The sequence below is a fragment of the Panulirus ornatus genome, chromosome 69, assembly GCF_036320965.1.
Source record: "Panulirus ornatus isolate Po-2019 chromosome 69, ASM3632096v1, whole genome shotgun sequence".
NCBI lineage: Eukaryota > Metazoa > Arthropoda > Malacostraca > Decapoda > Palinuridae > Panulirus > Panulirus ornatus.
This window is the reverse complement of record NC_092292.1, coordinates 21,567,159-21,581,937: the sequence shown is the minus strand read 5'-3', so window position 1 is coordinate 21,581,937 and position 14,779 is coordinate 21,567,159. Positions and strand designations below refer to the sequence as shown.

The following is a 14,779-nucleotide window of genomic DNA, read 5'->3' as shown; positions in this document are numbered from 1 at the left end:
GGGAGCTGAATAGGGTGGATGAGGGGGCAAAGGACCTTAGTGCATTGACAATTGTGTAGGAAGAGAGGTCATTGTTTATAAGGGGAAAGGGTATATTTGATGATACAGTTGTCCCACTGGTGCTGAAGGATGTGAGGAATGAGTCTTTGATGATAAAGTATGGAAGAAGGTGAATGTATAGCAAATTAAATGTTTAAGGACAAATGTGTGGTGTGAGGAAGGTATGACAGAGGTGTGAAAGTAAGAGGAGTGAGATGGTAAGCTGAAAAGGTTTGGACATACAGAGAAAATGGGTTAGAATGTGATTAAGAGGGTATACATTCCAAAAGTCGAGGAAACAAGAAAAATGGAAAACTTAGGGAGGTGGTAGAAGGATGGAGTGAAAGGTGCTTTGAGTGACTGGGGCCTGAACATGCAAAAGATGTGAGGCATGTAAAGGCTATATAGTGTGAATTAGAGTGATGTGGTATACAGGGGGTGAAGTGCTGTCAGTGGGCTGAACAAAGGGTACATGAAGCAGTCAGGGAAACTAAGGAGAGGTCAGTGGGGCCTGGTTGTGGATAAGGGTCTGTGGCTTCAGTGCACTGCACTTGACAGGTGGAAAATGGATATGAAAGAATGAGGCCTTTTCTTCATCTGTTTCTGGCACAAGCTTACTAATGCAGAACACAAGGAACAAGTATGAATGAAAAAAGCCGTATTCATTCACACTCAGTCTCTAGCAGTCATGTGCAATGCACCAAAACTACAGCTCCCCTTCCACATCCAGGCCCCACAGACCTTTCCATGGTTTACCCCAGACACTTCACACACCCTGGTTCAATCCATTGACAGCACGTTGACACCAGTATATCACATCGTTCCAATTCGCTCCTTTCCCCGCACGCCCCTCACCCTCCTGCATGTTCAGGCGACAAAGTATAATATATATATATATATATATATATATATATATATATATATATATATATATATATATATATATATATAATACTTTGTCGCTGTCTCCCGCGTTAGAGAGGTAGCGCTAGGAAACAGACGAAAGAATGGCCCAACCCACCCACATACATGTATACACATACACGTCCACACAGCACATATACATACCTAGACATCTCAACGTACACATATATATACACACCTAGACATATACATGTACATAATTCATACTGTCTGCCTTTATTCATTTCCGTCGCCACCCCGCCACACATGAAACGACAACCCCCTCCCCCCGCATGTGCGCGAGGTAGCGCTAGGAAAAGACAACAAAGGCCACATTCGTTCACGCTCAATCTCTAGCTGTCATGTATAATGCACCAAAACCACAGCTCCCTTTCCACATCCAGGCCCCACAAAACTTTCCATGGTTTACCCCAGACGCTTCACATGCCCTGGTTCAATCCACTGACAGCACGTCAACCCCGGTATACCACATGCTTAAGAATATTCAATACTATTCATTTATCTACTGCATTCTACCTTACCAAGGGTCTCTTGTCAACTGAAGCAAAACCAGAATTATCTTTCAAGTGACGTTTTCGTAAATCGCCGAGAACAAGTATGAAATTTCACGGTGATAGTTACAGTATGTTTCTCGCGAGGTTATACCCTTACATCTTTTACATGTTCCCAGCATGCAAAGCACTACATATTCACATTAGATAACGATAACCGCAAAGTAATTTTACTACAAACTGCACAAGACAAGTTCTAAAGACAAAAACACTATGGGTTAAAGACCAAGTGACAACCACATATGCTTTAATTCTAATCAATAGCATTAACAAAAAAATGTTAACCAGCTCCTGGTCACCAAATACTTAACAGTAAGGACGAATAACTACGTAACGTAGGATGGGTAAGGTGACCGACTAAGAATCACAAGCACATAAAATGATATCTTAATTAGACACAGTTTCCAAGAGAAACAAGCCCGTCTTCATTCACTGATTTGGTTTAAAGGTATGTACTGACAGATACTACGTTCATCATTTTGCACTGACAAATAGTACGTTCATCACTTTTACACTGGCAAATATTGCGTTCATCAAAGTTTTTACGCAAGAAAAATTATATATCTTAATTAGATAAAAAGGTCTTTACAACTAAATTACTTCTATACTCAAGCACCAGCTCACTGATTAAATCTTCGTAACAATGCCTGTCAATAAGATCAACACTGCCACAGTCAGTTATTCTAATATCGATGATTATACAGTACGATATACAGAGTATACCCAGAATTTCTAGTACTAATCTTTTATATAATGATGTAATGGTCCTAAATTCATGCTACAAACTTTGTATTCTCATTTATTAGAAAATCGTTCAACCAACCTACGTAATCTCACAATAGTGGTCTTATAATGGTCACATAAATGCTTTCATTACCATATACGGCTTGAACAACTGAATCTATCAGCTACAAACATTAGGTTCTTGGGTTAATTTAAGTACGAGTGTTTCCTGGCCTACGCCCAGGTCACACTAAAACCCCGATACAATGAAATCTCTACATGTCAATGCTATATAAACGTATTATATTTATTTTCCTCTGACAATGTGTCGTTATTTTAATGCTCTAAGTGTTTAACATTAATAATCATGGAGTTATACCTGTGAAAGTTCACCTACGTCGATATTGTCTAATGCTAACAATGATTTATTAATCGTGTAGCCTTTGTTTCTATAAATACAAGTAATATGTCATCACTGCGAGTCTAAAATGACAAAGCCAAAGTCCTGAATAAATTCTAAGCTTACATGATATTCTACGTACCACAAGCATCCTAAATAAATTGCCGAGGGTGTATGTGAATATGCGAAATGTCTTGTATGCAAGGCAATTCTTCCTACAATATCACATTAAAGCACGTGCAGATACTTACCATATCATAGAAAATACTCCAATGAGTAGCAACAGGAATAATATTCGTTGTGCAATACTGCAGTGTCACTTAAAAGTCAAATAGAGCCGCGAGCATACACCCTCTTAAACATTTGGTTGAAGACTGGTCGGTGTATGCCAGGCTGCCAGCTGCCAGCCAGGGCCAGGGGCAGCCAGAATGCCTATCAGCAGTGTTGCCATCGTATGGACGCCATTTCGCTAAATTAGGCGGTCTTTTAGCATTCAATGATGAATAAATTTGCATGAATAACATTCCACAAATAATCTAACCTACGAATAATTGCCCCTTAAAAATGTTGCATATTAACTCTATGTTTTTGATTTAATACTGATCAACATACGTCGTTTCATTAGGGGGTGAACATTGGTCGAGATGTTTCGATGAAGAGAGCTTGAGAGTCGATGCAGGACCCGTAAGGAACCGAAAACTTTAATCAGTCTTAGGTAAAAAATGTCTATGAAATGAATGTATCAGTTCATTGCTAATAGTGATCCAAGATCATAGCGTAGTTTTTTAAAATGACGATAGGTAGAGGAACAACGCCTTAAGTGTACAGAAATCATACACATATCCAGGACCATTAATCATGCCGTGCGGTTTGATTAATCAGTATTACCCATGTTTTACCTATTTTACCTTGTGTTTTAATATAATACTGAAACTAACACATGTGCATCAGTAGAAAATATATGTAGCTTCCTTCTTCTTAATCGGCATCATTAAATGTTTTGGGAAAATACGAACTATAGTAATTTTTCATCTTGATCAATAAGACAGGCAAAGTAGCAAAGTAAAAATGCATGAAATGGTTATATTTGATATTCATATTTCTCTTCCTTTTGAATCATGTATCTATTCCGATTAAGCTTATGGTCATGGAAAATGAAAATCCTTGAGTTATTTTTTCGCTGACTAAGCATTTTCAATGTTTATGCTCAATGTTATAAATGGTGAAGTACGATAATTTTCATGCATCGACGCTTGAAATACAGAACTGGTCATGTTAAAGTTTTGTATATCTGGTTATTCTTATCTATCATTTTTCATCTATATGTTACTTCAATTCCTTTAAGACGTCATAATTTAGCAAGACTCTACGATCATATACTCCATAGCATTATGTCTCGTAATAAGACATATCTGCACTGCCGTCTTCTGATATATTGTCATATTCCACATGATTGTTAAATCAAAGTATTCACTGTGAAGTTCTTTTTCAATAAGATGATTATATCCTTATCGAAAAAGGAAGAATGCCGAAGGGTTGGTCTTCAAACGACAGTTTGGCAGATAGGTACGATCGTCTAAATCAGCTGCTATACAAACAAAACAACGTGTGAAATTTATCAACACATTGCAGCCACTTGGCCGTATTTGCACTGTAACAAGAAGGAATACACTATCCTAAATTGACTAAAGCAATGGTGACCTGTGTTGTAATTAGAACCTAGTTAGCTTCAAGTGATTTTTAGAGCAGAAACTTTTGACGATCTAAGTACATTTGCACGAAAAAGAGGAATAGTGGCAATGGAGACTGGAAGGATTAAATTAGAAGAATTTCAGCTTGTGCATGTAAGTTATACGTTAAGTTTTATATCAAGTTAGGCTAAATGGAGATGATAGAAGAACGCTGGATGAGGCTGAAAAATAGGATATGGTGAATATAGCATTATGGATATGCACAAGTTGAATATGAGATTGTCATTGGAAGAGATTGCTCTTGTATGCCGACAAGATGAAATATACTCCACTTAATTTTTAAAGTAACTTTTATGAATATATAGGTATTGATATACCATTTGTAACGATAGGCGTCAGACTTATTCAGTTCATAGGTACGTACTTTAAAGGTAGGTGTCATATGTGTTCAGTTTAAAGATGCTTAGACTCTAGTATGGAAAATTTGTATTCTTAAAGTTAATTTTTGTAAGATGTTTTAGAAAACATTCTCACGATCTTGTAGTAGGAGGGATCAGCATATCTAGAAATATGATGAGTCCAGTGAAAACCTCCTCTAATTTTCCCCCGCACCTGAGATTTATCATAACTTAGTTATTGTAGTTGGTAATGTATCTGATGAATATATATATATATATATATATATATATATATATATATATATATATATATATATATATACAAAAGCATTGCTGCCTCACCTCCTGATAAGTAGTCATTCCATGCAGCCCCCAGCATCAAACCACGTTATCATTGATATAGCTATATCTGCATTGTCTTAGCTGCTTCAGGTTTTCATGTGTTCTCTTGATCTCTTCAAATATTTCATCTGTGCTTGTGTTATTCATTTCTAATTTAGTCTGTTTCTTATTGTTTTTTGATATAATGCTTCAAGTCATGGAGTGAAGGGGACTCAAAATCAAAACTGTTAAGTGTAAGGTGTTTAGTGATAAGAGTTTCTTTCAAAGCCAAATATTGATGTGATGGTGGCCCTATAAGGAAGTTTTACCATTGAGGTCTGATACTAGGCACCAAATCTCTAGTAGTAGAAATTATCCTCCCCTGTTTATTGTGATTTTGATTAAAAGAATTCACATAACAATTCTTGGTCCTTCAAATTCTTGACTATGTTATTAATAGTTTTGTTGTTTAGTGCTGTAACTATATGCTGTGATAAACTACCATATTTTTGTTTTTCTTAGCTTGCAAGGATTTTGTTGAAATAATGCATCAGCTCAGTGCGGTTGTATTTTCTAGTTGTTTTCCCGATCGCAGTATTGTTTTGCTGTTGTATGATATTTAAAAGAAATATACTCCTTAGTTGTCTTTTCCAATTGATGAGTTTGGTGCTACATTGATTTTGATAAATCAGTTGATTTTTGAGAGAGCTGTGAAGATCTGGGAAGATATGAGGTTAAAGAAGCTAAGTCACAAGTTTTTAGGAATCAACAAAAACGTAGATAATCTGTTATCATTCCACTTTAGTCGTTCCTGTTTTTTAACATTTGAAATTGGATGAAAATCAAGTAAATGCATGCATTTCAGTTAGTAGAGATCAAGTAGAGGAGTAATGATGAATAATTTAGGTTTTGAAACTGAAAACCTTTTATCTCAGAGATGTATCATATGATCATAAAATTCTGTAGGGCCTTCCATCTCTCAGTATGGCTGGTGAAAAAGTGCTGACCTTTCCTTCCCCTCACTTTTCACCCGACCATGGCAGTTACAGGTTACTTGTTATGGGCCCACTTTTGCTCAGTATGAGACTTCCATAGAAAAAATGTCATTGCCCCTTGCCTTCTCTTCACCTGTTTTCAGAATTTGCAGGTTGTGGATGTCAACCCAAAAGCAGTCTCACTTAGCACAGTGAAACATTTTTTGGATAAAAAAGGGGACGGCAGGGCAGGGTAAGAAAACCAGGATAAAATGATAATAGGACAGAGAGAATAGGGATTTCAGTTTACAAAAAATGTACATTCTCTCTTCTTTGGTATGTTCCACTGGCAATAGAACATATGGAGGAAGAAAATTCCGAGTAAACCTTTATAGAAGAACACCAAATTCAAAGGTGAAAATAGATATCTTCATTGGTAATTTGTAGACAGGAAATGTGAGGTTGCCACTATCAGGCAGATTGACCTTAGTGCACCATAGATGACTTTCAAGGTAGTATTTTTGCTTTACTTTTTTCTCTTGCTTAGTAAGTTTTTCTCTAACCTCTCTTCTCCATGTTAACGTGCTCTCATGGTACACGACATGAAATGATCCTGGAGAGGAAAGTAAAGTTTGAAGTATTTCTATTTAGAGTGGTATCCCACAAATATATTCTTGGTTTTTGTGTCTTCCCTCCTCTTTAACATTTGTTCTCCAAATGTAATGGGTTAACATTATCTCTGAGTATTATGTGGTGGTTTAGTATATTTGATAGGATGATGAGTCATTGCCAGTTGGAAGTTGGTACTTGGTTTGAGGTTGGACTCAGGCCAAGCTGTAGGCCATTATTGTTGAACAGGTGGTTCATAAGGGGTCAGAGGCATTTGACTCAGAAGATAGAGGGTTAAGAAGTTTTTTAACCCTTGGAGATCTGAGATATCTCTCCTTGCCCATAGGACACTGCTGTAGAGAAAAGTTTTTCATACTTATAAACTTACTTTACATTTTTGGCTTTACAGGAACTTGACAGTCTAGATTTAGCTTCAAAAAGAAAGAAAACCAAGAAAGCCAACACAGAAGTAAGTGGCTCAGACGATGTTAAGGTAGAAATAATCAGCATGGACCGTCTTGAGTTGGAGATTGACTTCATCGGTTTTCATATCTCACTGGTGAATGCCTACAGAAGAATTGTACTTGCAGAGGTACATATTTGTTTAGGCAGTATTTGTGTTAGTGACTTGTTATTCAACTAAGGGTTTAGCTTATAACATATGTGTTCAAACTAGACTTTGATTTGAATAGTATGTTGCTTATTATCACCTTTGTTCCGTTTTAGCTCCTTTCCATATTTTAAACAGTCGAAATGAGAGATGATAGTTTTTGCTACCGGTGTATCTTTTTCACTTGATTTTGGGAATTGCATATTGACATAGAGATATAAGGAAAATTACAGTTTTTGCATCATATTCATAGTGTGGGAAACACCATATTCATTGAAGTGTGATTGCCAGTCTTAATATTTTCAGGTAGCAACTATGGCTATAGAAAAGGTTTATATGTACAACAATACCAGCATTGTGCAAGATGAAGTTTTAGCACACAGGCTTGGCTTGGTTCCTCTGAAGGCTGATCCACGTTACTTTGAATTTCGAAACAAAGGTCAGTATGTCAAACTTTATCGTAAATAGCTTTAGGTTCAAACCTTGAGCTCGCTTCACTTAGCTCCTTCCCAACACACACACACACACACATACACATTTACACACACACACACACACACCAGTTTGCTCCATCCCAGGCTGATCATTCTCCCTTATCATGAACGGATCAGCTTCTCTCCCATTTCATATCAACAGCGGTGACCTGAAGGCCCTCTCTTGTCTTTTACGATATTCCTTATTTTGGTCATTGATTACCTTTCCATAGCAAATAACTAAATACACTCATATGCTGATAACTCAACCTTACATTCCTCCATTCCTTTAGATCTGTTCCATTCTCTTTTTTTTTAAGTCTGCATCTCTTTTGATAAGTCTTTAGTTACATGACATAACACAGTAAACTTACTTGGTGTCAGCTTTGTGCATTGGCAGTGTTGTAACAAATGAGATTTGGAGTTGCTACTACTGTGAATAGACTCAAAATTAGGGAAAGATTTTAAGTTTCACTACCTCAAGGGGATACTCTAGTTTTCTAGAGTATCCAAATCTCACCCCGCCTTCTCATGATGACCTCGGTAATGGGTTGGAACTAAAGGGGGACGCATTGCCCAATTCCATCAGGGCAGTCTGTTTAAACACAGACAAACACCTGAAGTGTGCTGGGACTTTTTAATTTTTTGAACAATTTTGGAAGCTTGCTGCCTCTAGAAACACTTTGCTGGTGTTACTCTCTGCCAGTGGCTTGTCAAGGGTGAGGCACAAAAGACTAAGAAGCAGTACTGGAGTCTACCAGTTATGCCGAGGAGTAAAAGAGACGAACTATTGAAAGTGATGGCGCTGAATGTTAATGGAATGATTAATGAGAGTAAATGGAGGGAGCTTGTGGAGAAGTTTAAAAGTTGTTAATTGGATGTGCTGGAGATTAATAAACCCCATATGCTTATGCAGGGTGTGTGGAGTGAAAATGGAAATGATTAATGTAAGTAATGAGAGGGCATGGAAGGAGGAGTGGTAGGGAGAGGAATGAGTGAAAACTATTTGGGAAGAGGGAAAGAAGGATGTGCAATTCTGCTAACACCAAGAGTGTGGGAGGGTGTTGCAGAGGTTAGATGGAATGGATCAAGAATAGTGTGGGTGAAAGGAAAGATTGGAATGGTGAAGTATGCATGGGTATGTGTATATATGCTTGTGAATATGAAGACTGTGCAAAGTAAGGATGAAATGAAACAGTTTCTGGAGAAATTTGAATGACTGTATAGACGGTTTTAAGAATGAGAGAAATGTGGTCATGATGGGTGATATGGATGCAAAAGTGGGATGTGATGAAACTGGTGAGATTATTGATAACTGGAAGTGCTTGGAGTTAATGAGAATGGAAGTTATCATGTGAATGGTTGTGCTAAGAGGGATTTATTCCTTACAAATACCTTTTTTCAGCACAAATTGATCCTCAGATATATGTAGATGAGGAATGATGGAAAAGAAGAACCTTAAGGCTTTGATTAACCATGTGGCAGTGGATGAAACATTAAGAAAGGCCATGCAAGATGCTAGAGTTATGAGAGGATTCTTTGGAGACTAACTGTTTTGTGGTTTTTCTTGAGATGTGGAGGTATGGTGTAACAAAGCGAGAAGATGAACCAGAAAAAATGTAGGGAGGTGCATGAAAGGAAAGTAACTGAAAGCTTAAATGGAAATGCAGTGAATATAGGGATGTATTCATATGTGAATGAGGTGTTTAAAGTGTTTAGAGAAATGCTGTTAAAGGTTTTATCATTGGTAGTCATTTACAAGGTAGTGAGATATAGGAATAAAAAGGGCAGTGCATGGTGGACAGAAGAGATTAGAAATGCTGTGGAAGAGAAGAAAAAGGCATTTGGTAGATTGCTTGATAGGAATGTATTAGTGGAAGCTCAGCAAAGGAGGAGGCAGTAGTTGTTACAAGTATAAGTTTAGAAGATGAAAGGAAGAAGGTACAAGTGTCTGGGCCTATAGCAAAAAGAGATTTAAGAAGGGCAATATTGAGGCAGAAGGGAAGAAAGGCACCTGCAATAGATGGGATTATGGCTGAAATGCTAAAGTATAGAGGAGAAAGTGTGACCGAATGGATGGGTGTATCTGATGTGTAATTTAGCATGGAAACAGAAAATTGTGCCTGAGGATAGGGTGAAAGCTATTTTTGTTCCTTTCTTCAAAGGAAAAGATGTTAAGCTAAGGATGTATGTAGCCTTTATAGAAGAATAAGTTAGTTAAGTATGTCAGGAAAAGTGTATGCAAGATTGTTGATTGATAGAGTGATAGAAGTGACTGGATGCAGAATAAGTGAGGAGCAAGGGAGTTTAAGGAAAGATAGGGTCTTTGTGGATCAGGTTTTTGTGGCAAAGATGACTGTGGAAAAGTATTTTGCAAAAGGTAAGAAGTTTTATGCAGTTTTTATGGATCTTGAGAAAGCGTATGATAAGAGTCAATTGGAATGCTTTATGGGATTTGTTTAGGATAAATGGGATAGAAGACAACCATTGGATGGTGTGAAAGCCAACTATAGAGGAGCAAATGCATGTGTAAGAGTGGATGGAGAATTTAGCAAAAAATTCAGTATACATGTAGGTGTGAGGCAGGGCTGTGTAATGTCACCATGGTGTATTAGTATATACAGGGTGTCTCAAAAAATGTATATCACTGAAATTTTATTAATACAGTGTCAGTTAAACTACATCCAAGACTTATAATTCAGGATGGGGCACCTGCCCATTACCATCATGCTGTAAGGGCCTGACTTGTTGAAAATCTGCTGAAAAGATGGATTGGGCAAAGAGGTAGCATTGAATACCCCCTCATTCACCAGACCTCACACCGGTGGATTTTTTCATACGGGGACACCTAAAAGATAATATTTGTCATGCAAAACTGACAACAGTCATTGAGATGAAAGGAGCCATTGAATGAGAGTGCACTCAAATCCGAAATGTACAGCTTAATGCTGTTTGCAACTCACTGGAATTGTACTGTCATCGGTGTCTAGGCCAGAATGGCTATCAGCTTGAACACATTTAATAGCTCAAAATGATTACACATCTGTCTTCTTTGAATTATTAATCTTGGATATAGTTTAATTGACATTGTATTGATAAAAATTCAGAGTATAAATTTTTTGAGAAACCCTGTATATGGATGGAGTGATAAGAGAGATGAAACAGGAAAGGAGGGTGCAGAATGGAGTGTGGTGGTGAGATATGGTAGCTAGCAGCAAGCCTATTTGTGGATGATACTGTGTTGTTTGCTTAGAGTGAAGAGGAGGTGTGGAAGTTAGTGTGTTGTATGATGTGTGTAAGCTTAGGCGATTTGAAATGTAAATGCAAGTAAAAGTAAGGTAATGGTGTTTGAAGGGAAACAGATTTTGTAAAACAGATTTTGTAAAACCATGTAGAGTACAAGAAGAAAGTGTAATACTGAATTGTGCTTTGGATTTGGGGGAGAAAGAATGGAAGAAGTGAGAAAATTAGGCATTTAGGAGCTGTTTTGGGTAAGTTTGGTTTTACAGAAGGAGAGATAAGGGAGGGAGCAGTACAGGGCACGAGAGTCATTGGGTTCTTTGATAGAATAATGAAGGATAGATGTATAAGTATAGAAGTGAAGAGAGGAATAAGGGACAACATAGTCCTCCCAATCCTTACCTATGCAGCCAAAACATGGACATGGATTGAGTCACATAGGTCAAGAATCCAGGCTGTGGATATGAGCTATTTGAGAAGAGCATGTGGTGTGAATAGATGGAATGAAGAAATAATGAGTGGTGTATGAGAGATGTGGTATGGCAGGGAATGAATTGTGGAGTGGTAGAGTGGGTAAAACATAATACTTTGAGATGGTTTGGGCATGTTGAAAGAATGCAATACTCGGTGTTTACAAGGAGAGTGTATGGTAGTGCAATTAAAGGGGCTGATATGACAGGAAAACCACCTGTAACATGGGCGAATAGTGGAAGAATACTGGAGGGAGAGGAGGAAGAGAAGTGGTGGAAGAATGGCATATGTGAGGGAGGCATTTAAGGACAAGGAAAAGTGGAGACCCTTTTGCCATAGCTACCCCTTGATGGTAGTTCTTGGAGGAAATTGGTATCAGATATAGATAGATAGGTAGATAGATATATAGTGGAACATCTTACTTTTCATGTATGCCTCACATTACCCAAATAGGCAACTGTGCCTCAAAGAAACTGGTAGTTGTTTAGATGCAATCATTCTTTTCTTCTGAACAGTTGCTCCTAATATATGAATAATTGATCTTTCCTAGGTTAGTGCTGCTCTCACATACTTGCTACTCTGACTTATCAGCTTTCACTTTTAATCTAAAAACATGACCCATATGCCCTGGGCTGTAATGTTGGTGTACTTTCCCTCTCTTAAAGACCTGTCTGTTTTATGCACCTTTCATAAAGTATAGCATGTAATACTTGATAAGATGCTGCATCACATAATTGCTCTGTGACCTTTGTCAACTCAGAGTTTGGCTATTTTGATATATCTTTCTTCCTAACACCGTGAAATTTTGGCATTCTCTATCCTCATGTGTTTTACATAATAATGACCTGGCTCTATTTAAAATGCAGGTTGTTCACTTCCTCCAAAATTCTTTGAATATTTTTTTCCCTTATTTCTCTGTCTTATCAAACCTCTTAATTTCTTAATGTCTTTGTTAGGGCCTCACCTTGATGTTGACTCTTATTCATAACTAAAGCTTGCAGTCTAAGAAAGAAAAAAGATTAGCTGTAGTTTCATTGGCATTTTTATTTTTTTAAGCTCCAGTTATGGACAAAAGTCCTCATCAAGGCCTGCACTTAAGTAGAAAATAGAAAGAATTATGAAGGGGAAAAAGAAAAGACCTGGAGGAAAGTATTTATGAAGTATGGAGGAAGTGAAAATCTGTCTTTTAAAATGTGCCAAGTCATGGTTACTTGGAAAGACATGAGAAAGTAGACTTCCAAAGCTTTGAGGTTTAAGGAAAGAACAATTATCAGAATGGCACACCTTTGCTTGAGTAGCCAATGGCCACACAGTAATCATGTGATGCTGCAGCTTGCCGAGTATTGCGTGGTCTAGCTAGTGGTGGGTGCACACAAGCAGCTAGCTCTCTCAAGCAAAAACCAAAGTAATACCTATAGAAGAATAGAAATAAGGATAGAAAAAAGCTGTATTATTATTGCAGGAATCTTTCCTGTGGATCCAAAAATGCTATAATCACATTAACTTTTGATAATACATTGTTCTTGTATTAGTTATAATTGTAGTACTGCAGGATCCCATTTATATGGCTTTGCAGCTTTAAGACTGCGCTCCATACAGAAGCAGGGCATTGATTGATTTCTTTGCAGTGAGGAGGTCCTCATTAAATGTATAGTCCTCTCCTTATGATGATGATGATAAAGCATTGCTAAAGATGACTTCTTGCTCATGGTGCTGCCACTTGTAGGTAGAGTCTAATACATTGATCTAGTATTTATTATTTATTTATTTCATTACACTTTGTCGCTGTCTCCCGTATTAGCGAGTTAGCGCAAAGGAAACAGATGAAAGAATGGCCCAACCTACCCACATACACATGTATATACATAAACGCTTAGACATGCACATACACATATCTATACATTTCAGTGTATACATGCATATACATACACAGACATATAAATATATACTTTTTCTTTCTTTCATACTATTCGCCATTTCCCGCATTAGCGAGGTAGCATTGAGAACAGAGGACTGGGCCCTTGAGGGAATATCCTCACCTGGGCCACTTCTCTGTTCCCTCTTTTGGAAAAAAAAAAAAAAAAAAAAAAAAAAAAAAAGTGAGAGGGGAGGATTTCCAGCCCCCCACTCCCTCCCCTTTTAGTCGCCTTCTACGACACGCAGGGAATACGTGGGAAGTATTCTTTCTCCCCTATCCCCAGGGATATTTATTTTATTTATTTTGCTTTGTCGCTGTCTCCCGTGTTAGCGAGGTAGCGCAAAGAAACAGGCGAAAGAATGGCCCAACCCACCAACATACACGTATATACATACACGTCCACACACGCAAATATACATACTTATACATCTCAATGTATACATATATATACACACAGATATATACATATATACACACGTACATTATTCATAGTCTGCCTTTATTCATTCCCATCGCTACCCTGCCACACATGAAATAACAACCCCCTTCCCCCTCATGTGCATGAGGTAGTGCTAGGAAAAGACAACAAAGGCCACATTCTTTCACACTCAGTCTCTAGCTGTCATGTAATAATGCACCAAAACCACAGCTCCCTTTCCACATCCAGGCTCCATAGAACTTTCCATGGTTTACCCCAGACGCTTCACATGCCCTGGTTCAATCCACTGACAGCATGTCGACCCCAGTACACCACATTGTTCCAATTCACTGTATTCCTTGCATGCCTTTCACCCTCCTGCATGTTCAGGCCCCGATCACTCTAAATCTTTTCACCTCCAATTTGGTCTCCCACTTCTTCTCGTTCCCTCCACCTCTGACACATATATCCTCTTGGTCAATATTTCCTCATTCATTCCCTCCATGTGACCAAACCATTTCAAAACACCCTCTTCTGCTCTCTCAACCACACTCTTTTTATTACCACACATCTCTCTTATCCTATTATTACTTACTCGGTCAAACCACCTCACACAACATATTGTCCTCAAACATCTCATTTCCAGCACATCCACCCTCCTCCCCACAACTCTATCTATAGCCCACGCCTCGCAACCATATAACATTGTTGGAACCAATATTCCTTGAAACATACCCATTTTTGCTTTCCGATATAATGTTCTCAACACCATGTACATATTCATACTTGTTGCCTTCATCTATTTCCGTCGCAACCCAGCCACACATGAAATGGCACCCCCCCCTTCCCTCGTGTGTGCAAGGTAGTGCTATGAAAAGACAACAAAGGCCACATTCGTTCACACTCAGTCTCTAGCTGTCATGTGTAATGCACCGAAACTCTTTCTCCCTTTCCACATCCAAGCCCCACAAAACTTCCCATGGTTTACCCCAGACACTTCACATGCCCTGGTTCAGTCC

General features: G+C 38.1%; 2 protein-coding genes across 6 annotated transcripts in view; one reads left to right on the top strand and one right to left on the bottom strand.

Annotated features, from left to right (window-relative positions):
* Positions 1 to 3,067, bottom strand: part of Trpm (transient receptor potential cation channel, subfamily M) — a 246,533-nt gene extending 243,466 nt beyond the window's left edge. For all 4 annotated transcript variants that reach the window (XM_071660313.1, XM_071660310.1, XM_071660312.1 and 1 more), the window contains exon 1: positions 2,889 to 3,067. The gene's annotated coding sequence lies outside the window, so the exon portion shown is untranslated. The remainder of the gene's footprint in view (positions 1 to 2,888) is intronic.
* A 1,162-nt stretch (positions 3,068 to 4,229) lies between these two features.
* Positions 4,230 to 14,779, top strand: part of Polr1C (RNA polymerase I and III subunit C) — a 33,696-nt gene continuing 23,146 nt past the window's right edge. For both annotated transcript variants that reach the window (XM_071660328.1, XM_071660327.1), the window contains exons 1-3: positions 4,230 to 4,481; positions 7,040 to 7,222; positions 7,547 to 7,679. In XM_071660328.1, coding sequence (XP_071516429.1) covers positions 4,437 to 4,481; positions 7,040 to 7,222; positions 7,547 to 7,679 — 361 coding nt within the window. In that variant the 5' untranslated portion in view covers positions 4,230 to 4,436. The remainder of the gene's footprint in view (positions 4,482 to 7,039; positions 7,223 to 7,546; positions 7,680 to 14,779) is intronic.